At 44.3% G+C, this 26,275-nt stretch overlaps 1 protein-coding gene across 1 annotated transcript; it reads left to right on the top strand.

Annotated features, from left to right (window-relative positions):
* The first annotated feature begins 11,177 nt into the window (after window positions 1-11,177).
* Window positions 11,178-24,942, top strand: EREG (epiregulin). Its single transcript, XM_073340362.1, has 5 exons — window positions 11,178-11,436; window positions 19,751-19,837; window positions 20,373-20,496; window positions 21,348-21,494; window positions 23,270-24,942. The coding sequence occupies exons 1-5, from the start codon at window positions 11,388-11,390 to the stop codon at window positions 23,355-23,357; spliced, it is 495 nt and encodes a 164-aa protein (XP_073196463.1). The 5' UTR covers window positions 11,178-11,387; the 3' UTR covers window positions 23,358-24,942.
* Window positions 24,943-26,275: the final 1,333 nt, after the last annotated feature.

The raw sequence follows: 26,275 nt of genomic DNA, 5'->3' as shown, positions 1-26,275 counted from the left end.
GAGCGTGTGATCTAGACACACATATGTATGGTACCTATCAGGGAGAGAGTAAGATAGATACCCACCTTGCACCGCTCCATGTGACTTAGCCAGGCGGTGAGCCACTTCTTTGCTCAGATGGTAGAGCAGCTGGCTGTGGGCCACAGAGGTGCCAGCTGGCATTGTGACAATGGTGATGAAGTGGACACACCGATTTAGAAGCTTTCTAGGGCAGGGACATCTCTTCACCTGTGCGTGACAATGCCTCGCACACTGGGGCCCCAGTCCTAATTGAGGCCTTTGGATGCTACCAAAATAGAAATGATTAATGTTAATTATAACAACATTAGGAGTGTCCTATAATTCTCCTGGATGGGGGAATTCCACTAATTGGTTGAGTCTGCTCCAGTGCCTAGCTACTAGTTACCAGGCAAAACAAATACAATATGCACATAGATTTCATTTCCTGCTAATGCATATGTTGGCTAAGCTGTCTGGATCCTGGAGTTTCAGGTGAATGTTGTTTATTCCTCCACTTGTCATTACATAGTCATCATTTTTATGATGTCCAGTAAAGATTAGGATGCTCATTCTGGGTTATTGGACAGCCAGAGATAAAGCACATAATGTCATAAAAGCACATAAAGCTACTAATGTCTACCCGCTACCTGGGCATAAGATGTGAGGGTCATGGCTAGCCAGAGTGTGGATACAGAAAGCCCACCCACCCCCAGAGCTTTAAACACACCAGTATACATCAATGGCCAGACTATAGTGTAGATTCCACTGTCCACATAGGGCAGGCTGCTGTCCTGACTCAGGTGAGAATGCCGATGGCTTCATAGGGACTCTTCCCTGAGTCAGATTAGCCAGGCTCCGCCTAGAGTGCACAGAGACTGACCCAACTCTTTATATAATGTATGTTATTTAGTTACTTCAAAATTGGGGGTGGGGTGTATAGGGCTAGGCCCAGGATTTAAGGGCCTCAGAACTGTCTGTAGTCTCCAAAAGCTCCAAACTTTCCTACTTCCCCTCTCCTTCCCTTGATTCCCTCACCCACTTCAACGCCAAGGGTAGTGTCACAAAGTGCAAAGTAATGCACATTGGAAAACAGAATCCCACTATAAGTAGAAAATGATGGGGCCTATATGAGCTGTTACCGCTCAAGAGAGAGATCTTGGAGTCACTGGGGATAGTTCTCTGAAAACACCCACTCCACGTGCAGTGGCAAGCAAAAAAGCGAACAGAATGCTGAGAATCATTAGGAAAGGGATAGATAAGAAGACAGAAAATATCATGTTGCCGCTATATAAATCCATGGTACGCCCACACCTTGAATACTGCGTGCAGATGTGGTCGCCCCATCTCAAAAAAGATATATTGGAATTGGAAAAGGCTCAGAAAAGGGCAACAAAACGATGAGGGGTTTGGAACAGCTGCCATATGAGGAGAGATTAATAAGGCTGAGACTGTTCAGCTTGGAAAAGAGGCGACTAAGGGGGGATATGACAGAGGTCTATAAAATCATGACTGATGTGGAGAACGTAAATCAGAAGTGTTATTTACTCCTTCTCGTAACACAGGAACCAGGGGCCACCACATGAAATTAATGGGCAGCAGGTTTAAAACAAACAAAAGGAAGTATTTCTTCACACAACGCACAGTCAGACTGAGGAACTCGTTGCCAGAGGATGTTGTGAAGGCCAAGACTATAACAGGGTTCAAAAAAGAACTAGATACGTTCATGGAGGATAGGTCCATCAATGGCTATTAGTCAGGATGGGCAGGGATGGTGTCCCTAGCCTCTGTTTGCCAGAAGCTGGGAATGGGTGACAAGGGATGGATCACTTGATGATTATGTGTTCTGTTCATTCCCTCTGGAGCACCTGGCATTGGCCACTGTCAGAAGACAGGATACTGGGCTAGATGGACCTTTGGTCAGACCCAGTATGGCCGCTCTTATGTCACTATCCTGGCTGAGAGCTGAGTATTTACTCTAATGGAGCAGTTCAGCAGATTCAGCAAAGGCACTGGACAAAGGGCTGCTGAGCAAATGCATCACGTATTCGCTATCTAGGCCTCAGTTTAGGTGGCAGAGGAAATCTGTACTGAGTGCTGCTGAGGCCAAGGCCCTGGATCAAGTTGAGTGCAGGCTCAAGTTATCATCTGCCTCCTTGTGAGGGCAGCCCGGTAGGATTCCATACGGAACATCGTCAACGTCCCAGAGTCGCCTTTGTCAATATCTGAGCTGGCTGTTCAGTTTACAAGCAAAGGAGAAGTACCCAAGCTAGGTGAGGAAAGCCACAGCCAGTGCTGTCAGCTGTGCTGAAGGCCACGCAGCACAAACTGGAGAAGCCAGTTCCACCAAGCAAAGATCCTTTAAGTCGTTGCAAATCCCTTTGGCGGCTCTGCTGCTATCATTTCTCTCCCCTGAGGTCAACGTCACTCTCTGGGTTGCCCCGCTTAGTCACAGCTCTGCTCTCTGTGGTCAGCAGGCACAAATGCCGTCACTCGTTTAATGGAGCCATTTTATTTGCTTGTTGTTAAAAATAAAATTTGTGTCAGTCATTAGGCAGAGAACTGCAAAAATGATGGGAACATGCCTGTCAAGGCACTTTAGGGTGACCAGAGGTCCCGATTTTAAAAGGACCATCCCTATATTAGGGGCTTTGTCTTATATAGGCGCCTATTACCCCCACCCCCGTCACGATTTTTCACACTTGCTATCTGGTCACCCCAAAGCACTTACTGCAGGCACCATCTAGAGATTGTCTCTACAGGAAAACCCCCAAATGGATGACAGGATTAACCCCATTTCAGTCTGTGACAAAGATCCCATTGATTTCACTGAGGCAGGAGCAGACCCGAGGGTTATACTGGCTACTAGTCACAAATTCAAGGGCTGCACCCAAGTGGCAGACAGTATTTACATACATAGTGTTATCAGCAGGAATAGACCAGTCAGAATATTTGCACGTGGTTGTATCTTCCTGGATAGGTTAAGATGTATCTTTCTTGAGAGACGAGGGTGACCAGATGTCCCGATTTTATAGGGACAGTTCCGATGTTTGGGGCTTTGTCTTATATAGGAGCCTATTGCCTTCCCCACCCCACCCCCATGTCCTGATTTTTCACAGTTGCTGTCTGGTAACCCTACGAAAGACGCATCAAGAGCATGAGTATCTGGCTGGTGAGTCTAGCCCACATGCTCAGGGTTCAGCTGATTGCCATATTTGGGGTCGGGAAGGAATTTTCCTCCAGGGCAGATTGGAAGAGGCCCTGGGGGTTTTTCACCTTCCTCTGTAGCATGGGGCATGGGTCACTTGCTGGAGGATTCTCTGCGCCTTGAAGTCTTTAAACCACGATTTGAGGACTTCAATAGCTCAGACATAGGTGAGAGGTTTATCGCAGGAGTAGGTGGGTGAGATTCGGTGGCCTGCACTAGATGATCATAATGGTCCCTTCTGACCTTAAAGTCTATGAGTCTATGATCTAAAGCCCACTGAGGTCAATAGAAAGGCCTTCCCTGGACTTTGGGTCAGGCCCTAGGCGTGGACATCACATTTTCAGGTTGATATTGGCAAACTGGAAAGAGTTCAGAGAAGAGCAATGAAAATGCTGGGGGCTGTGGTGGGAGGGCCGGGTTAATTTATGAGAAAATATTTTAAAAAATACTCATGGTGAGAGGCAGCATAATCCGGTGGCTAGAGCATTGGACTGGGAAGCAGAGACCTGCATCCTATTCCCAGCTCTGCCACTGATCTGCTGGGTGACCTTGGGCAAATCACTTCTCCTTTCTAGGGTTTGTCTGTCTGGTCTCTTTAGATTAGAAGCGATTTGGGACAGGGACTGCCTCTTAGTAGGTACATGCCCAGCACTAAACACCAGGGGGCTTTGACCTTGCTTAAGCAATCTAGGCACTACAGTAATAGAAGAAATATGTACAGCTAAGCAACAAATAAAGGCAGAAGGGCATGAAAACAGGCTACAACTATCTGAAAGGTGTAGACCCCAGGGAAGGAGATAAATCATACACTATGGGGAATAGAGATACAACTAGGAGGAATGGGATGAAATTAAGAAAGACTGAATTTCAAGAAAAGCTCCCTATCCGTGAACAGGCTGTAAAATAGTCTCCCAAGGAAAAAGGGTGGAGATTTTTTAAAACTGGACAGCACTGTGCTCTAGAAAATGTCCTGTACAAAGCAATCAAGTGTGACCTGGCTGATCTAAGAAGCCTTTTCTGTCTCTATTGTCTATGATTTTGTGGGTTGACTAGGAATTTCTTTTCAGTTTATTTTTAGGTTTACACTACGCCTGAAGCTGTGCTAAGGCAGTGAAAAAAAACCGACCATCCAAAAACAAACAAAACCCTGTGGTCAAATAGCTTTGTCCTCACTGCATTATCTTTACAAGTTAGAGAAGGTGTTTCCTCATCTCCAAATCCTCTATGACATCAATGATAAATAAACCAATAAAACAAACCCTGTCTGAAGGCTGGTCCATACCTTTGGATTTTTCATGGATAGGCTGTCTGTTGAGCTGTCTGAAAGACACAGTGACCAAAGATAAAAATTAGGGTTGTCAAGTAATCACAGTTAACTCACACGATTAACTCAAAAAAATGAATTGCAATTAAAAAAATTGGTCATAATGAATCGCACTTATAACAATAGAATACCAATTGAAATTTATTAAATATTTTTGGGTGCTTTTCTACATTTTCGATATTGATTTCAATTACAGAATACAAAGTGCACAGCGCTCACTTTATATTATTATTTATCACAAATATTTGCACTGTAAAAATGATAAACAAAAGAAATAGTATTTTGCAATTCACCTCATACAAGTACTGAAGTGCAATCTCTTTATCATGAAAGTGTAACTTACAAGGGCAGATTTTTTTTGGTTACATAACTGCACTCAAAACCAAAACAGTGTAAAACTTTAGAACCTACACGTCCACTCAGTCCTCCTACTTATTCTGCTAATTGCTAAGACAAACAAGTTTGTTTACATTGACGGGAGATACTGCTGCCCGCTTCTTGTTTACAATGTCACCAGGCGTTCGCACGGCACTTTTGTGGCTGGTGTTGCAAGGTGTTTATGTGCCAGATATGCTAAACATTAGTATGCCCCTTCATGCTTCGGCCACCATTCCAGAGGACATGCTTCCATGCTGATGATGCTCATTAAAAAAAATTAAATTAAATTAAAAATTAACTTTGTGACTGTACTCCTGGGGGGGAGAATTGTATGTCTCCTGCTCTATTTTACCCGCAGTCTGCATATATTTCATGTTATCATAGTCTCGGATGATGACCCAGCACATATTGAATCTATTGCCCCGTGTTAAGTATCCTCATGCCTTTATGTCAACTGTCTAAATGGGCCATCTTGATTATCACTCCAAAAGTTTTTTTCTCCTGCTGATAATAGCTCATTTTAATGAATTAGCCTCTTACTCCACCTTCTCATGTTCTCTATATGTATGTATGTGTGTGTATATATATATATATCTTCTTACTATATGTTCCATTCTATGCATCTGATGAAGTGGGCTGTAGCCCACAAAAGCTTATGCTCAAATAAATTTGTTAGTCTCTAAGGTGCCACAAGTCCTCCTGTTCTTTTTGCAGATACAGACTAACATGGCTCCTACTCTGAGAGCCAGCACATGTTTGTTTTAAGAACACTTTCACAGAAGATTTGACAAAACACAAAGAAGGTATCGATGTGAGATTTCTAAAAATAGCTACAGCACTGGACCCAAGGTTTAAGAATCTGAAGTGCCTTCCAAAATCTGAGAGGGATGAGGTGTGGAGCTTGCTTTTAGAAGTCTTAAAAGAGCAACACTCTGATGCAGAAACTACAGAACCCAAACTACCAAAAAAGAAAATCAACCTTCTGCAGGTAGTGACTCAGATGATGAAAATGAACATGCGTCGGTCCACACCGCTTTGGATCGTTATCAAGCAGAACCCATCATCAGCATGGACGCACGTCCTCTGGAATGGTGGTTGAAGCATTAAGGGACATATGAATCTTTAGCACATCTGGCATGTAAATATCTTGCGACACCAACTACAACAGTGCCCTGCGAATGCCTGTTCTCACTTTCAGGTGACATTGTGAACAAGAAGCAGGCAGCATTATCTCCTGCAAATTGTAACAAACCTTGTTTGTCTTAGCGATTGGCTGACCAAGAAGTAGGACCGAGTGGACTTGTAGGCTCTAAAACTGTACATTGTTTTATTTTTGAATGCAGTTTTTTTACATAATTCTACATTTGTAAGTTCAACTTTCCTGATAAAGAGATTGCACTGCAGTACTTGTATGATGTGAATTGAAAAATACATTTTGTTTTTTACAGTGCAAATATTGGTAATAAAAAATAAATAGAAAGTGAGCACTGTACACTTTTGTATTCGGTGTTGTAATTGAAACTAATATCTTTGAAAATGTAGTAAACATCCAAAAATATTTACAATAAATGGTATTCTATTGTTGTTTAACAGCGTGAGTAATCGCGATTAATTTTGACATCCCTAATAAAAATGTGTAACTGCAGCAGAGGGCTCAAGGATAGAATCACGTACAGATGTGATCAAACACAGTTGATCTGAATTGGGCCAATATACTTTTGAACATGGGTTTTCTTCAACGGTGGGCAGTTAGAGAGTAATTCAATTTTCGGTTACTGCAAGCACCCTGCACTAGTAATTTCACGGTAATCATAAACTATGTTATGCACCCTGCACTAGTAATTTCGCGGTAATCATAAACCATGTTATACATCCTGCTTGAAATGGGAAGGAAGGGAAAATAAGCCGTAATAAGTCTGTTGTACAAATTATTTGCATATTTTGTAAACACTGTGTGCTAACTGACCTAGTCCATAGGCATCATAAAAGGGGGGAAATTCCTACCCTAAACTGTAGAATGCAAGAGCCAAATGTTCAGCTGGTGCAAACTGGTGTAGCCCCACTATTGACTTTCATGGCACTGTGCCAATTTACGCTAGATTAAGATCTCACCCAGTGGCTCAAATATATACACTCAGCGCCCAGTTGTGCTCTCCCACTCATATTGAATAGTACCTTACTACATACGCAATCTCTGTGACTTTAGTGAGTCTACCCATGAGTCTACTACTCACTGTGAGCAAGGGTGGCACAAGCTGGCTCTTAAAATTGCACATCTAAGTGAACTGAAGCACTGAAATTTACCATTTGTAGAAGACTGTTTTATAGGATGTTCAAAGAGGCAAACGCCATTTCTCAAAGTAACATTTGTAGAGAATACAGTGTACCAGCTCAGATGAGTGATGAGAAATTATACGCCACAAGACAAAGAAGATTACAAGAATACGAAACAAAGATGTTTATATGATGATAATTGTTTTCCTTACATTAAAATTGGAAAGAGGAAATTCCAATGAATTGCCGCGATCATGTCAGCTTTAAATGGTATCTGGGTACCAATCCAAGCCTGTAATTAAATGCTCTCCGAGCACTCATAAATCATAAGAGAGGGTAAGAGAGAAATTAGTTATAAGGTCATAAGTCAGTGGAAGTGCTGTGGTGATTCTGCTTCTCAGGCAGCTTCAAAAATCCCCATATGAACAAATAGTACAGAAACCCTTCGAGCTCTCTTTCTTTTAATCACAGTGATGCTTGCAGAAGCATGCAATAAAACACTTACTAAAGGGGATCAACCCTTATAAAGGAGAAACAATGCTGTGGGAGCAGAAAAGCTGCCATCTATTGACATCAATGCAGAAGTCTGATCTTACTGGGATAAGCGATGACCCTAATGCTGGGGGAATGGGAGGGGAATCACACGGAGACATCATCATTCTGTAGAGTGTCCTGTTACTATGCAAAGCATCTATCTGTCAGCGCTCTGTCCAATCAGAAGACTTACTTTATCATACTGTTTTCCCTAATCCTTGCACAACTTTGAGGAACAGTCTGTGATATCAAAGCACATAGTAACCTACTGCTTTTGCCTAATGTTAGCATTCTTATACTTCCTTGGGGCTTGTCTACACAGGGGAGTTATTCTGGAGTAAGGCTGGGAGTTAATTTCAAGTGCTATAGCTATTCTAGAATAACTCCCTGCATGGATGCCCTTATTCTGGAGTAAGTGTCCAAAGAGGGAGTCATTCCTGAATAGTTATTGCAGAATAGCTTATCCCAAAATAGCTATTCTGGTCAATTTCTCTGTGTAAACAAGCCCTTCCAAAATGGAGAAATCTATCCACAGATTTTTGAATCAATCTGCTATTAAATTTCACTGCATTGTCACTGCTCAAATTCTTTCACACATTGAGGGAGGTACATCAAATGTTCTGGATTAAGAGAATAGCGGCATCTCCTGTGTTCTTAAGGTGAAAACCACAAAGCAAAGCAAAATGATTCTGCTACTTTAAACAGACAAAAACTTTGCACCCATGTGAGAGGAGAATGACGCCTACGCTGATTTAGATAATAAAAAAAAATGGTAACAGAATACACAGCCTTTTACTGAGTTACTGGTCAAATCCAGCCCAGTTCAGTAGCGATCATGAATTGCTAACATCTGATGGCTCTTCAGTGGTATACACAGGGCCTGGTTTACAATGGCTACCAGTGGCACCATAAGCTGGGCCCATGCTCAGAAGGGGCCCCGGCCTGCTCTGCTTGCACTGTGCCCCGAGACCCCCCCATCCCGCCCACCACTTGCTCCTCCCAGCAAGCCCACGGCTTATCTCTGCCCCCTGGCCGGCCCTCCAGCTCCGGGCAGCCTCTGCTTCCCACCACCTGTGCGGCCCCGCCTGTCTCCCCGGAGCTGAGCCACCTGGGACTGGTGCAGAAGCCTGGCCAGTCTCAGCCAGTTGTGGGGAGAACAGGTGGGGAGGGAGCCTTGCGTGGGCCCCTCCAGTCAAGTGGGGCCTGAGGGAGCCTGGCTGATCTCGCCACTCCCGAGGGGCCAGAGCGATTCCCAGGCCCGGGACCAGCCCTGGCTGCACTGGCGGCTCAGCCCGGCAGACACAGTCGCCCCCCAGCAGGGCCGGTGTGTGCAGCGGGGAGGCAGGGCATGGGGGAGTGGGTCTCTTGAGGGTCTGGGGGGGTGGGGCTACTGGGCTGTGAGGGGGTGAGGAAGATCTCTGTCTGTTGGGGCACTAGGCAGTGGGGGTTCTGTGTGGGGTGCTGGGCAGTTGTGGTGAGGCTGTCGGCAGGGGGGCGCTGGGCAGGGGTGGGGTTGTGCAGGGCACCGTGTGGTGCAGCATGGACAATTGTGCGTCTGGCAACTGCCGGTTTGTAAACAGTGCCCTTGCACTGTGCTGGGCGGACCATGTCATGCCCCTGGCCAGCCCCTTGCTCTGGGGACCAACACCGCACTGTGCTCCACTGCCCCCATGGGGGCCCACAAATATGTTTTTCACGAAAGGTTAATCCGGCCCTGGGTCTACATGAAATGAATTGGAGGTCTCAGTGGTACTTAGTGGACTGGTGTTCCCACCACAAAAACCACAGCCAGTATTGATACTAATGATCACCCTTGCTGGCAGGCTGTGTACAGGGCCGGAGGCTGAACTACCCTCAGCCCTTGAGAGAGCAGCCCTCTGGGTCAAGGTTAGGCACAAGGGTGGGGTACCTGGCATTCCTCTTGCCTGGGCTGTAATTTAATGGAGCATTTCAGACTCCCGAGCTGATTCCATGGCAGCCAGATGCTGTACTGCCCTGGTGGGAACATGAGAAATGTAGATAGACCTGAGATTAGATAAAACAGCTGCCAATCCAGCAAGGAACACTCATTCTTTTCAAAGCCATTCAAAGAGTGCTCTGGGCAACAGAACAGCCAAACAGCTCCTCCTACACATGGCGGACACAGACAATGATCAGCCATTGGTCCTTCCTGCTAGACTGGGGTCTCATCCCACTAAATTCACGGTAGGTAAATTTAGAACAAATAAAAGGAAACCCTCCAGGCAGTGTTCAGTCAACCATTGGCATTTACTGCTGCAGGAAGTCGCAGTCAAGTGCTGGGGCTGGAATTCTTTAACTGGCTGGCTAATATTATGACCAATAATAACATTTAAAATAATGCTTGCTAAAAATAAGGACCATGAAACCACAGGCTTCAGGGCTTCAGATGACAAGGGCCAGGAAGGAATTCCTTGTCCGCCACCCCAGTATAGTGCTGTGCAAGGGGTGAGGTGCATGGTGGGAGGTTTGGGCTCCTCTCTCCAGCACCAGGTATAGGTCACTGCTAGAGTAGAATAAGCAACGGCAGATCCAGTGTTTCCGCTGTATTCAGTGCTCTACTTTACAATGAAAGAGGTGCCCAGGCTCAAGCAATTAGGGGCCGGGGCTCAAGTAATCTTTTTACATTCATAAGGGATGCAGCCCCAGAGGTGCTGGGGCTATGAACTGCCAAGCCTGGAGGTGCCAGGGCTCAGCTCTGGCACAAATTAAGCACTGACTGTATTGATTCATGCACAGACCAAGGACACACAGAGTCCGTTCCTACCCTGAGGGACACTGGTGTAAAGTGAGAGCAACTTCATGGAAGCCCCTGGAGTGTCTCCAGAAGGTCAGGGGCCTTGTCAGGAGGGATAGCTCAGTGGTTTGAGCATTGGCCTACTAAACCCAGGGTTGTCAGTTCAATCCTTGAGGGGGCCATTTAGCGAAAATTGGGGATTGGTCCTGCTTTGAATAGGGGGTTGGACTAGATCCCTTCCAACCCTGATCCTCTATGATCCTATGAGGAGGATTGCAGCCACCCCACCTGTGGACCGCTCTCATTTCCCACCCTGTAAATCCGGAATAAGTCCATTGCCTGGGGGGGAGCTACTCCAGATCTACCCGGGGGTAACTGAGAGCAGAATTTGGCCCACTGATTTCCAGCCCTTGGAAGCTTTCCTTTCCTTCCTGCCCTGCCGCAGGTGCCTGGTTCTCGCCTACCCCAGCAGCAGGGGCTGGTCCTCTGGCCCGGGCCAGGCGCCCCTGCCGCCTGGCGCTAGGCCGGGGCCAGGGTCTCTCCCTCCCGCCGCGCGGGGGGTCCTGGCGCCCCGGGGCGCTGCGCCACCTGGGCTGGGAGGAGCAGAGGGGCCCGCCCGGTGACCCGGCCCGGCGGCGTGCGAGGGAAGCCGGGGGCGGAGGAGGGATTCCCTGGCCGGCCGGCCGGCGGCTGCACAGCCGGCTCGCTGAAGCAATCCTCCCCGGGGCGGCGGGACAGGGCGGCCGGCCCCAGCCTCCGCGGCCGGCCCCGGGATTTCGTCACATGGGGAACCCACGCCGCGGCTTCCGCCTCCTCCCGGGCAGGGTATAAAGGGCGAGGCGGCGGCGGCCGGGGCTGCAACCAGCCTGTGGCCGACGCCGGAGCCGCGTCTCCCCCGGGATCCGGAGCGGTGCGGGATGGACGCCGGTGGCTGCCCGAGGATGCGGAGCGCGCTGCTTTGCCTCGGTAAGCGGCGCCCTGGGGGGCTCTCCTGAGCGCTCCGCGGCGGGTGCCGGGGGCCCGGGGCAGCCGGGGGTGGGGGGCAGGCTCTGGAGTGGCCCGCTGCCCATGCCCTGCCCGCCTGCCGGGCGTGCCCCGCTGCCCCTCGTGGGAGCGGGCAACCGGAGCCGGGCTCCCTCCAGCCGTGGCGCACGGGAGGCCGGAAGGGAGGCGGCGAGTCTCTGCACGTCCTTCCAGCAGGTTTCCTCTGCATCGCCATGGCAGGCAGCAGGGAAGGTCCTGTCGACTCGGGCGGCCTGAGCCTGCGGGGCTGCTTTGAATGGAGCCCTCTGGGGAAATCGCAGAGGGCTGTCGTCGCTGAAGGGCGGGCTCGGGCTCGGGCTCGCCGGCCTCATTGGTTTCTGGCAAGGCTTTTTAGCAGGTTTAGGGCCAGGTGTCCTCCGCACTGATCAGTGGCTGAGACTGGCCCCAAGGAAAGCAGTGGCTTTGCTTGGGTAGTAAGGTGGCAGGTGAGGGTATCGAATCTGGCCCTTGTAGGTGTCCACAAGGTCTCCCTTGCTTTCAGCTGCCTCATGGTTTTAGAAAATATTAATCCCTTAAGGGGAAAAAAAACAATTTTGTGTTCTGTTATTTCTTGTATGCAGGGTAGCTGTAGCCCTGTTGGTCCCAGGATATTAGAGAGAGGGGGTTCCTGGGGAAATATCTTTTATTGGACCAACTTGGACTCCAAAGCTTCTCTCTCTCATCAGCAGAAGTTGGTCCACTAAAAGATGTTTCTCCACCCACCTCATCTCTCTATTTCTTGGGATCTGAGCAGCAAGCTGGGCTTTTAAAATCTCAGGACCATCCTTGCAGTCTCATGAAGACAAAACTCCCATTGACCTCAATGAGAGCTTTGCATCTGTAAGGACTGTGGGATCCCACCCTCTATATATGGTAATCATCATCCCATTCAGAGAAGGTCCTGCAGTCTTTAACTCTCAGTGACCTCAATGGGAGGTTTTCCCAGGACAGACTGAAGGGTAAGGGCCTGCCTTCTTCTCATAAAATGGTGACCAGTTTCCCCTGATGTCTAGGTTCTTCACCTTTTCAGTGCAGTGCAGTTCAGTTCAGTAATAAATTCAGTGTATGTCTGAAAATTTGGCAAAGCCATGGGTGCCTAACCTGTGCATCTGTAGAGCTGGGACCCATGTTGATGGAGCAATAACAAATGCTTGTACTGCACCTTTGCTGGGCAGTGGTAGTGGTGACCCATGCTTATTGCTGCAAACTGACCAACTAAGAGCATGACTTAGCTTTGGTGCAAGGAAGATCAGAATCAGGCCCAGTGGGAGTTGTGCCCAGGTATCTGAGGGCAGAGTTGGGCCCAAAGTGTTTGAAAACGCCATTCATTGCTCTGTAATTCCAAAGTCTATTTTAATGTCTACAATGGGTTGTTAATTGAGACATTAAATAACAGAATTACATTGTTACCATACACCTAGTGCTTTTGAGCCTTCGCAAAGATGCTTAATTACAGAGCGGCTGTTTCATCATCTGCCAAGCCTATTTCAGCATGAGCTCATCAGTTTCTGTTTTCCACATGTACTTCCATGCCACTTTACATTCCAGCTATTATACCACCATCTTATTTGCCAACACGTTACAAATAAGCCATGGGCCTTTGTGATCTGGGCATCGACTGTTTCCAGCACAAGGATGACATTGAAATGTGTTGTGCAAATGTCTGCGAACCGATGTCTCTTTTGGCATGCGTAAAAGCCCCTAGTAAAAAGGCTAGATTTGACCACCCTTACTCACAGAGGGCCAGACTGTGATATGCCACGTTAAACCGAGCTGAATAGTGCGCTACTCTACAAATGGACCCATTGGCTTCAGTGGAAGTAAGATGCTCCTCAGTAAGAGCCAGATTCCTTCACTCTGGCCTATGGAAGAAGAATGTGCCTCCTAAAATCTACTCCACATTCCTAGTTTTGGAGGGGATGTGTCTTTCCGGCCGCCACCCTTAAACCCTAGTCTATTTCATGACCGAATCTTATAAAACGATTTAGAGAAATTACTTTGGGCCACAGTGTGATCCTCTTATTCATACTGAAGAGCTCCTTCCCCCCAGAGGTTGTCCCAGTCAGTCCTTGATGCTGCTTTTAGAAGTAAGGCACTACTACCTGGATGAGCGTATGGGTCTGATAGTCTGGCCCTTTGTGATCTAAGGAGTTGTGGTCCAGAATCTTTAAACCTCTTGAACAATTTCTCAGCTGATTTAGAGCACTAATGTAAAGGTGAACTTGTGTTCAGGAAGGTAAACCTGGAAAGGAATCATTAGCATGGATTGGGCAGCCCTGCGAGAAAGGCTTATTTTTGCCTACAACACTTTTAGCCAGTCCTGTAAAAGATGTATTAACTAGGAAAAAGAAATGTTATTTATAAGGTTAAAGCAGCTAAACAATCAAATTGAGGGCATTATCACCGTGACGTTAGCTGAGAGATGATGATAGTAGCTGCTATAACATGGAAGCTTTACATGTCCTTTAGGGCTAACCCAAGCTAAACAGCTAGGGACCCCTTGCTTATGCTTAGAACTCTTCACCTCTCAGACTTCAAGCAGCATTGGGATACTAATTCCTTCTTAACAGGGATTTTCCCCCCCTTCTCTGGCATTCAAGTTGTGATGGGATGGGGGCTTGTGCACTACCCGCTTCAGAGATGTGGGGAAGCAATCAACAAAGTCTTTTGTCTACTGATGCTCCACAGTCCATAGTGTCTATAGGCCTTTTTTGGTTGGGAAGGAGATAACCACAAGAGGGGTTATTTCACATTTGGTAATGCTTCTCTGTGGTTTTACAGTCTTGGCAAACGTGTTTATAGTTACAGAACAAACACTTAAACATTCCCTTATAACATGGGATACAGATATAACATGCAGCATCCTACAAGCATTCCATAAAGTTTAAGCACATTCTTATAACTCTAATATCTATTTTAACAATACAAACTCAGAGACGAGCCAGACAACTATGTTTGTAAGCCATCAGTGAGGCTGAGTGGCATTGGGATGAGCTGGCACTTGATCTGCCAGCGTCACGGTAATAATGCCCTCAATTTGATTGTCCGTAATCCCCACTTAAAGATGCACCAAATTGCACTGAATTAAAAGATTAGCTCATCTCCACCACTAACCTACATCCAAATGTAATGATATGCAAATGTGCTAATTAACATATATATTAACACATTCCACTGATGACAGTGGAAACTTTTTCCAAAGACGCTTTCCCAGAGGTGCACAGGGAGGAATTCAGACAGCACATCCTAAGCGTGGACATTATAAAATACACCGTTACTTTTAATGGGCCCAATCCTGCCCCCTTTTGACGTCAAAGGCAGTTTTGCCATTGACTTCAATGGGTGTAAGATCAAGTCCCAAATGAAATGAAGCGATTAGTTGAATTATGCCTTCCATGAACAAACTGCTACACAGCATGGCCCAGAACTTAGTGGTAAAACACACTCATTTGTGCCAGCCTAACTTATGCACCCAAATACTAGATGGGCCCACACAACTACCTGATTTACAATGTACATTTGGAACTTGCACAGCTAAGTCACTTGCACACAGTTATTTATGTGTGCATAGCTTTCTCTCTCTTGTACTGTATTGAAATGTGGGGCATGTGACCTTGCTAACCATGGTCAGGAATGTTCCTCCATGTTAAATTCATATATTACTGATGACAAGTAAAACCTGAGAAGTGACAAAATGACATCTAAGAAACTATTTCAAAAATAAAAAGATTGGCCTATATTGCCTTAAAATGGGTTTAAATTTGCTGGAAGGATGTGACATAGATAACTAAGAATCAGGTCCATTGTAATTGGAACATATTAGAATTACTTTTACCTAAGACCCTACTGACCACTCTTGGTAGCTGCAAAAAGAAAAGGAGTACTTGTGGCACCTTAGAGACTAACCAATTTATTTGAGCATGAGCTTTCGCTGTTGCATATTGCACATCTGTTATGGAAAATCCCTGGTATACCACCCTTGGTCTGATTCTCTTCACCCCACACTTGGTCAACAGCATTAAGATTCCAGTAAGGCAGCCTGCAAGTATGACACTGCTAACCTTTCGTAAAGCAGGAAAAAGCATTCCATTTACATTCCAGCAATGCAGCAATAAATGTAAAAGTAACATTCCAGTGAATCGGTAATAAATACCCTCCATCTTGCTACACTCTGCAGTACAAGATAACAGTATTTGCTTACTGATCAAGGTAGTGGTATTAATACAAACAGGACCCCACCTTTCCCAGAATCCTCATTCGACACTCACCATAGCAGCAATAGACACATGTGTGTTGTGAAATTAACAGCCACCTGCAGGTAGTCATTATGGGAAAGGCTCTCCGCTTCGATCTACAATGCAGATCCCTTATCCACCACCCGGATCGCCTTTGCACTCCCATTGACGTCATTGGGAATTGCGTGTATGGAAAAAGGCCAGAATGTGCAACAAAGATCCCCTGTGCAGATTGGAGAGGAGAATTTTGTCCTAATGCCAGAAGATACAAAGGTGTATCTGAAAATGTACTTGCCATGTTGTGCTTTTGTAATGAACTTCTCTCCCCCACCTATCTGCAATCACCTAACACAGGAGCCCATCAGCTATTCTGCATAGGCAGCAAGTGACATGTTTTAGTTTGGGCTCTGACATTGCTGGCTTATTTTGTCTCTTTCTGTTGCTTAAATATGCATGTGTTCACTGTCTCAGGATGGACAGTACTGGGCCCCATTGAAGGGAAGTGTTGATAGGAGACACCTGGTATACCATTCAGGACTAAAGAAAGTTGCAGCTTTTGCACATACAGGGATTTCCAACTCTTTAGTTAGGGTTTTTAGTAAGGCCAGGTTCTGATCTCATTTACACTGGTATAAATACATCAGAAATCTCTTAATTTTAGTAGAGTCATTCTGGATTTACAGTCGTGTAAATGAGATCAGAATCATACCCTTTCTTTTTCACCCAAAAGAGCCTAATGTCTACAAAGGATCTAGAGCCTCTTGGGTTAAATTCTGCTTTCTGGTACATATGCACAGCCCCCATTGGCTTCAGTGGGAATTGTCTGTGTGAACCTATAAGGCAGAATTTGGCTTGTGCTATTCTCTGGAGAGCAGGTGAAGCTGGTCTCTTAAATTCACAGAATTTTTGTGGGTGTGAGATGAGAGTTGGGTTAGTTGACACTTATACATTCAACATTACCCTTGTGGTACAGTAGTGTGAGTGGGGTGCTTTTGAAAACCCCACTCCCTACCATTGATTTCAATGGGAGCAGAGTTCGGCCAACGTTGAGCACTCTTAAAAATCTCGGCATCAGTACCCAACTACCAGGGGCAAGCATCGTGAGTCAAGGATCTTGTACAGGTAAACCTCCCATCCAGGGAGATATTTACTTGGGGAAGGAGCTCAGGATTTGGTCTGTGTTTTGGCCCAGGTCCTCAGCTGGTGTAAATAAACATAGCTCTACTGTAACAAATGCAGCAACATCGATTGACGCCAGCTGATGATCTGGCTCTTTGTTTCTAAATGTGAATTCATTTGAAAGGTCAGGTTTTGGGGTTTTCTGTTTTTGTTTGTTTGTTTGTTTTTTTCCCAAAAGCACTATGTGTTGGGGTAACACTGCTACACTCAGTCAAATGGTCCCATTGAAGTCAATGGCCAACACTCTGTGCCTTTGAAAAACCCACCTCGTAAAGGAAGCCCACCTGGAGCCCTTCCCTACTCCCATCTCATGCAATGGGAGTTTTGGCTGAGTAATGCTGGCAGGATTTAATTTTCATTGATTTGGAATATTTTTAATGTTTTTTTTTTTAAAAAAAAAAACAAAAAAAAAAAACAACCGTTTGGTTTCCTGTGACATAACACTGTTCCAATGGCTTCCCCCGGCGAAATAGGAATCTATGCCCACTTTTCCCATTACACTAGCTATACTAGATAAAGATGTAAACTGAGTAATCGTCTCATTGTTTCATTAAAATGTTGGGTTTCAGAATAGAAAGTGACAAATATATATTTTAAGAGGGACAGAATTGACGTGACTCCATGGTTCATGTGAAATACATAGCACTTGGAAGTGCCTCATTAACTGAAATGAAGGAGAAAAGGGAAGCCTATTAGCAATAGTATAAAATGGAGTGGCAGCAGGAAGTCCATAATCATTTTGGAACTGACGTGGCTGAAACATAAGGAAACTTTCTAATAACTGGAAGTTTAATAAAAAGGATGATCGCGAAATTATGAAGGCACACTCCCTTCATTAGGCACTCATGACCTGACAAGTTGAAAGATGCTCGCAGCCCAAAGGCAAAGACAGAAATTACAGACTGCAATGGAATGGGGCTGACAATTAAACAGTTCATGAGCGGGTTAGCTTGTGACCACAGCAAAGGTGTTAGCAAAGCGGATTTCGTGACCAGTTTGGGCAAAGATTGATTATTCATCATGGGACTTCCGAATATTTGTAAAGATTAGTATCAAAACCTGTGCGGGGATGCACATTCCATTGATGGAATACCTGAAATCTATACTGGGGCAGCACCTTCTAACTCGAAGGACGCCAGAGTGCTTTACAAACTGTATCTCTAGGATTTCCCCTCATTGCTATCATGTGGCCACCTCTGCTATGCAAATGCAACAGCCATTCTGTGTCAGCAATACGGCACTGTGTGGATTTCTGGAGGTGAACTGAAGGGAAATGTACCCAGTTTAAACTACAGAGCCAGAGACTAGTCACACTTTTCCTGGGATCTTGTTCCTATTTCTCAATGGTTCACAAACCAATACACATGCAAATACAGCTGGAATTTTCCAAGGCACTGAAGGGAGTTAGGCACCTAACACCCATTGATGTTCAATGGTGACTGAGTGCCTGACTTCCTTAGGCAATACTGAAAAGGAGTACTTGTGGCACCTTAGAGACTAACCAATTTATTTGAGCATAAGCTTTCGTGAGCATAAGTTTTCGTGATGCATCCGATGAAGTGAGCTTTAGCTCACGAAAGCTTATGCTCAAATAAATTGGTTAGTCTCTAAGGTGCCACAAGTACTCCTTTTCTTTTTGCAAATACAGACTAACACGGTTGTTACTCTGAAACCTGTCATTAGGCAACACTGATGATCCCCACCTACATGTGATTGCATGCACAAATGGGATATTTATGTGCATAGATGGCCAGTTAAGTATTTAACTAGCCATTTGAATGAGCAAATATCTAGCTTGCGATCTCAGGCCTGATAACCATGTGTGTGGTACAAAATCAAACCCTTGGTGACCAGCTTTCACACAGGCATCATCTGAGCAGATGGTGTCCCCTAAACCCCAGAGCAGGGTGTTGGTTCAATGCTGAGTCAGCAGAAAGAGTGCCATCTACTGACTCACCAATGCTTCCCGCAGCATCTGGGGGGTTGCCTTTTAAAACTCCTCCTCAGTACTTGACCTATTTTGGTCTTGCTTGATTTATGAGTTCTAACAATATTAGTCTCCCCATTAACTTCAATTGGGCAAGCCCCGGGAATGGGAGCCTAGCATTTAAAAACAAATTTATTTAGGAGATCAGCCAAAACTTTAAAAGGTAAATGGCAGTGAAGACGTGAACTTTCTTGTATTTTGAGTGCAAATTTTGTGTGAGAAGTTCCTATTGCATCAATGGAGTATGTACATCCCAGTGTGGCATTTGGTACTTAGTTAGATCAGTGTGAGATCCATGGCCCCAAATCGGCAAAGTGTCTGAACACATGCTTAAGTTCCATTGAAGTCCATGGGATTTCAGCATGTGCTTATGTATTTTTACATAGTCAGGACTCATGTCTGTGAGGCTCATACCACTGAGGCTGCAGTCAGAACATGGGTCAAATCCTGTTCCCCTTCTCATTCATAGAATCCCAATTCAACAAAGCATTTAAGCACATATTTAAATTCATCCCTACTGAACCTAGCAGTTAAACACAGGTTTAAATTAATCCTATTCCTATCACTATGTACTTTGCTGAATTGGGGCCATAGACCTCCAACATGGTGGTTTTATTATTGATTATTGCATTTTAATATTTCTGTTTGGATTGGTTGATCCTAAGGACCATACCTGTATTTGTTCTCTGGCTATATTAGTAGGTTTATGTTGAGATTACGATTAAACTCCAGAAATAAGTAAAGAAAATCTCTCAAACTGAGTAGTACTCCAAATACTATAACTAGAAGAGATTCCTCTAACACCACTTTTATTTCTTGGTGCCATTAATAGGAATTTTTGTTATTTGTCCCATAGGCTTTTATCTATTGCAAGCTGTCTTTGGTACAACAGTGATCCCGTTATGTGAACCAAATGAAATGGAAAACTGTACCACAGCGCTGAGTAAGTATGACATTTTAACACTGCCTCTTTAAGGACTTGGCCCGTTCAGCAAAAGTCTTCAGTGTCTGGCAATCCCCATTTTTCTCAGTGGGAGCTGAGCGCTTTTAAAAATAAAGTGAGCTAATATTTTAGGGCCTGCAAGGTGCTGGGGCTGAGAAGAGTTCCAAAAGGTACTAAGCATCTGGCAGGATCCAACCCTGAGTCTCTATTGCCTTTTATTAAACCGAGAGCGTTAAATAATTATGCCTCAGAAAACAATTCACTGTGGTACAGTATCAACTGAAATAGCTACTCTTGTATCCAGAATTCCCAATAGAAAAAACAATTGGGGTGGGATTTTCAAAGCCCATCTTAAGGGTTTGGCTGCCTAAACCCTATTTATTTTAATGGGAATTGGCTTTGAAAATTTCAGCCCTAGCCTAGGTTTCATAAGAATAAATGCAAATGATACAGATAAACTCTGAGCAGGGTTAAGAAATGCAGGCAAAATTGTTGCAAAAAAGACTAACAAAACATTAACCAAATCTACTTCCAGTTCAGACGGAGAATAACCCGCGGGTGGCTCAAGTTGGGATAACCAGATGCAAGGCTGAAATGCAAGACTACTGCTTCCATGGGCAGTGCATGTACCTTGTGGACCTAGACGAACATTACTGTAGGTAAGAGGAAATCTGTAGAATACCATTTTGCCATTTCTTCCTGAGTTTGAGTGCATATGTGAATTGCACGCAATTGCATGAACTGGCTTTGATCTCACCTGTCACCTGCTTTCAGACTCTGTCACATGAAAATCAAAAGCAATTTAGGGCACTGATGCAGTGAGGTATTTAAGCATTTGTCAAACTTTAAGCATATGAGTAATCCCCTTGATTTCAATGGGACTTGAATTCAGTGGTTTGAACTGACTGCAGTCAATTGGACTATGCGTGTGCATAAACTTAGGCACATGCTTAAATATCTTGCTGAATCGGAGCCTGAACCTGGAGAGGGAAAAACCAAAATAATGGCAAGTCACATAGGATGGCCCATTAGTACAGATCTTAAACTAGTCATTGGTCAATCATTGCAGCAATGCGTAAGTCACTTACGCTGGTGTAAATGAGGAGTAACTCTCTGGATTTACACCAGTGGAAAAGAGGAAAATGTGCCCAACAACTTTTACATACAGCATCTGACTTCCCAAGCCTGGTTTGGGCCAAACAGCCCATTGTTTCTTTATGAGCTTTGCCTCCACATGGCCCTGCAGGGCCAAGATCCTGGATATCTTATGAAGGCATTACCCTCTTCCCAGAGATGCTAGAGCAATGGGGATTATTGAGAAACCAATTCAATCCTAGAAATTAGACATGGAAAGGAGCTGTTATCATCTGGTCTTGCATGTGCCATTGCATGATTGTTCTCTGCAGGAAATTTTCTGGAGCTTCCCCATCCATAGTCTTCCATATTGACATTGGGTTTCAAACCAACACGGTGTATCTTTCTATAACAGTGACTTCCTTTGTTTTTTCAGGTGTGATGTAGGCTTCTCCGGGGTCCGATGTGTGCATTCGGAACTTCTCAAACAGCACCTGAGCAAAGAATATTTGGCACTGACCGTTATTTTAATCCTATTTTTCCTCATTACAATCTTGGTTACAACATACTACTTATACAAATGGTAAGGCACTCTCCTATTTTACTGTGTGCTCTTAAAATATGACTCAGCTTCTCCAGCAAAGGAGAAAAGCTTTGGTTTTAACGAAGATGTCAGATGAGGAGTTCACAAAAGTCACACTGAGATTTTTTTTTTTTCTTCTTGATTAAATTAAGTTTTTTCGGATACCGTGCATGCTTATTACACTGCGCTTATTGACTTAACTACTTTTGAAAAGGGTGGATTAATTATGTTTGCTTTGGCTACATGATCATAAATGAAACTTTGTGTATTTGCTAAAATGTATGATACATTGTTGGCATCCTGAATAGCACTAGTTCAAACAATAGACTCACATTGCTAGGGCACAGCTCTATCCACTGAATATAGAGAAAAACTAGAATGAAAAGCATCTGGGGCCATGCCCACAATCCAGACAGCAGGAAGTGTGGGCTCACCCTTCTCTGTAAGGATATGGGGCAGTTCTATGGAACCACCACTAGATGAGTCAGACTTGGCTCAGAGTCCTGTGGCACCTTATAGACTAACAGACTGATTGGCGCATAAGCTGTTAGTCTATAAGCTGCCACAGGACTCTTTGCCGCTTTTACAGATCCAGACTAACACAGCTACCCCTCTGATACTTGACTCAGTTATCTACTCCAGACTACTCAGGTTCTGACTCCTGGTGACGAAACAGCCAAACCAGACAGGTTTCCACTTATATAGAAAATCTAAATGCTTAAGCAAAAAGAACCAAGCAATAAGTAAGCAAAAAATAACTAAGCAAAAAGGATAAAAGGGGGTTAATGTCAAATAATCACCTTAATCTAGTTACCAGGTTGGTCCAACCATAACCATTAAACCAACTGTTCTTTAATAAGCTATCTAATACATTTGGTATCATGGGATGTTTGTTCAGCAGTCAACATTATCCATCTCCAGGCCAATTGGTATTTTTATATATACTGCAGAATGGCTGAGACAGGGAGGTTCACAGCACTCCCGGGTTGAAGACTACATTCTGATGCTAGTTTAGGCAGCCTCCCCAAACTATGGATGGTTAGGTGACCGCAAATCTTTCTCTATCCCTAGAAGGGTTCTCTGAAATGTTCCAACATAACTCAAGACCACATAATTTGTTGCACTTTACAACTCAAAGGAATAGCATAGGTGAGGATAATGTGATTTCTCAGTATTAAATACACAATTTCTAATGTGTAATATGTGATCTTTCAAATAGCAAGATTATTTAACCTAGGGCTGTTGTGGGTGTTTTACCTAGTCTCTGGGTGCTGTTTGCAGTTAAATTCTGTGGGTTCTTTGTGGGCACGTATGCCCACCCTCTCATTACTACTAGCAATCTGCTGGAGTTCAAAAAAATTCCAAGGGTAAGAATACTAAAATGGAGGCATCACTCTCCTAACACAACGTAGAAAAAGGAAACAAACCCCCAAAAGGTCAATACTTATGCAGGAGGCTTGTTGTATCTATTGTGGTTTAATTCAGGTCTATGGTTGAAATGGTTAGCTGGTGATTTTCTTGGTTCAGTTGTTGAACATAAGCTCTAGCCAGCCAGCAGAAGTCTAGCACTTCATGGGATTTAAGAAAACGTTTTTGTACTTTGTTGAACAGGGAAGTTTTTTGCTCAGCACCTTGGAGGATGAAAGCTTCTATGGAGAAGTGGAATAAGTGTTAGAGCTGCTAAGTGGCCTTTTCATTCAGGCACAGTTATGCGTTTCATTGCTTTTTCTCTGGAGGCAACGTTTTAACAACCTCTCTGATCTTAATATTTCCAGGTACCAAAACAAGAAGGAGAGGCAAGCCAACAACCAAGAATACAAGGAGGTTGATGTCCATGAGAAGAACTCAGCGCTGCTTCCCTAGTGAAGGGGGAGAGAAACACACACAGACCAAGGATTTGTCAGCTCGCAGCTATTTAATATTAACCTTATTTTATTAATATTTATATGTTCTAAACAAAACAATTTAAATTTGTGTTAATCAGAATCAATATACAGGTCAAAAATGGATTTTTTTTTTAGTATAAATATTTGAATGTCTCATTTTTAATGTTTTTATTTTTATTTTTTTATTTTAATGTTGAATATTTAATACTATCCAATGTGGAGATAAAAAAAAAATCCTACCTCTACGTAGGATTATACATAGATATATATTTTTATAAAAAATGTAAGCTTTTTGCCAGTAATAGCTGGCCTACCAAAATACTTTGTTTTAAAAAAAAATAAAAAATACAATTTTGTATTTGTTCATGTGAACATAATGAATGTACTTTATGCTTCTTAAAATTAAGTCTTCTAAATTGGGTTGAATGAATGTGGTGTAACAATGGCAGGCAGTTTACCTGATCCATGCACTCGCCTTCAGGGAAGTTTCAGATAATCAGACATGAAAACATGGAAAGTACCTCTGGCCCTGGGAAATGTTGCTCCTCTAATCAGTCAGATGTTGATTGGTAATTTGTAGTTGGGGGTGTATTGTCATATATTTGCATCATGTTATGTTGCATACCTATGCAGGGGGGTTTTCACCAAAACTAAACTGAGGTCTAATATCCAGCTTTCAGTGAAGGCCTTGTTACTGGCACAATTTTGACACCCATGTGGGAAAGTAAGGAGGTGTAAGATGTTCTCTTACTTTTCTAGGCAGGCTACTGGCTGCCCCTTAATTAGGGGAGATTGTAAATCAACCAATCATTACCACAGTCCTTTATAGCGAGGACTGTCTTCTTCTTCAGAATATTTAAGTCACACATTCCCTTACAACAACTCAGTTTGCATTTTGGGACCGATACGCAACTGTTCTGTTAGCCTCATACATGCTGCCGGATAGGCCTTGTCCACACTAGAAAGAGTTAGCAGGCATAGCCAAAACTTCCAGTTGAGCACTGGAAAGTCTGACCCACACAGGTTAAAGGTGTGGAGAGTATCTCCCTTTGGTGGACACCCAGCAAGCCAGTTAGCTGTAAAATCCCTCTTGGTCTGTTCTCTGCTTGCTTTACTTGTAAAGGGTTAACAAGCACCCAGGTAAAAGAAAAGGAGTGAGCACCTGACCAAAAGAGCCAATGGGAAGATAGAACTTTTTAAAATAGGGAAAGAAACTTTCCCTTTGTCTGGTCTCTGGGCTGCAGGGACAGAGCAGCAATGCTGTATAAGGCTTGAACCATCCATACCTTGAACCTTATACCATATGAACCTTCCATACCTAGAAGAAATTATTTGGATAGGGAATGTTTAGTTAGACACAATCAGGTTTATATTTTATTTTGGCTTGTGGATCTCCTCTGTGCTAACCCCAAATGCTTTTATTTGCTTGTTACCTTTAAGGTGAAGCCCCAAGAAAGCTATTTTGGATGTTTGGTTTTTGGAATTGTTCTTTTAAATTCTAGCAAAAAGTTCCAGATGTAATGTTTTCCTTGTTTGTTAATAAAATTTACCTTTTTTAAGAACAGGATTGGATTTTTGGTGTCCTAAAAGGTTTGTGCACATTGTTTGATTAGCTGGTAGTTAATTTCTTTTGTTTTCTTTCTCCGCTCTTCCCCGAAGGGGGGCCGGGACTGAAGGGGCTTGAGGGTACCCCACAGGGAGGAATTCCTAAGTGCTCCTTCCTGGGTCCAAGGGGTGTGTGGTGTTTTTTGGTTTGGTTTGTTTGTTTGTTTTTTGTTTTTTTGCATTTGGGTGGTGGCAGCGTTTACCAAGCCAAGGTCAGAGAGAAGCTGTAACCTTGGGAGTGCAATACAAGCCTGAAGAGGCCAGTATTAATGTTTAAAATCCTTGTGGGCCCCCACCTTCTGCACTTGGAGTGACAGAGTGGTGATTCAGCCTTGACAGGGTCCCACTGACCATTCAAAATGGGTGTGCATGTTGCTTTCCTCTGTTCCCCTCTGCTGTGGGATGCAGCTGATGGCCCAACAGTCTTGATCAAGCTCAGCTGTAGCTTCATCAACCCAATGACATATTTGTGGGAGTGAAATCTTACTGGAAACAAACTCAGTCCCATTGTGCTTTGGTGTTGCTGCCCTGGTGTTCCTCTGGCAGGTGGACTCAAAGCAGGGGTGACAATGACTGTACTGGCTACCCTGACTGGACCTCACCTCCAAATTTCCTTTCTTCTCTGGAACGAAGCAGGAGTGGAAGGGGTGCTAGGAAACTGGGTTTTTCTCTTTCACAAAACTCAGTACGGGCACAGGACACAACTAGTGTTAGCAGAAAAAAAATTATTTTAATGCAGAATTTCTGGTGAATACGAGTGACACTTTTTGCAAACCATTTAGGCCAAAATTTGCCAGACTTTTACATTATTAACCAGTAGCTTCAGGTAGCTTGAAATCCTTAACAGAGACTGAGAGTGCAATTTATTGGGATGGTGCCAAATTGGCGTGGCCGTACTGAACGAATGGTGCTAGACATGGCTTGACATGACTGAACTGCGAAAGAGGATTCTGGGAGAAGAATCCTCCTCTTAGCATCAGGCAGATACCAGAGGTGAAATTGACTGGCTCCATGCTGCGTGTAGGATCAATACTGATCTTTGGGTCAGCAAATAAGTCCACCTGAAAGCAAAGAACATGTGTAGAATGTCCTGAATGGAGCATGGGCTGATGGGGGGCATATTGACCCTGTTGAAGGACATCACGCAGGGGGCTGAAGTGAATGATTGATAAGGGAGTGAATGTGGGGTAATGTTCAGTTGGCATCGCTCTGCAGTCTCCTCCAAAAGTACTAACCATGTAAAAATTAGTAATCACACGCCCACTGGGCATGCTTTTAAGACATGTGACC

This window comes from Lepidochelys kempii, chromosome 4 (assembly GCF_965140265.1).
Source record: "Lepidochelys kempii isolate rLepKem1 chromosome 4, rLepKem1.hap2, whole genome shotgun sequence".
NCBI classification, from domain to species: Eukaryota; Metazoa; Chordata; order Testudines; family Cheloniidae; genus Lepidochelys; species Lepidochelys kempii.
Note: the sequence above shows the minus strand (reverse complement) of the source record. Positions and strands in the feature narration are given on the sequence as shown.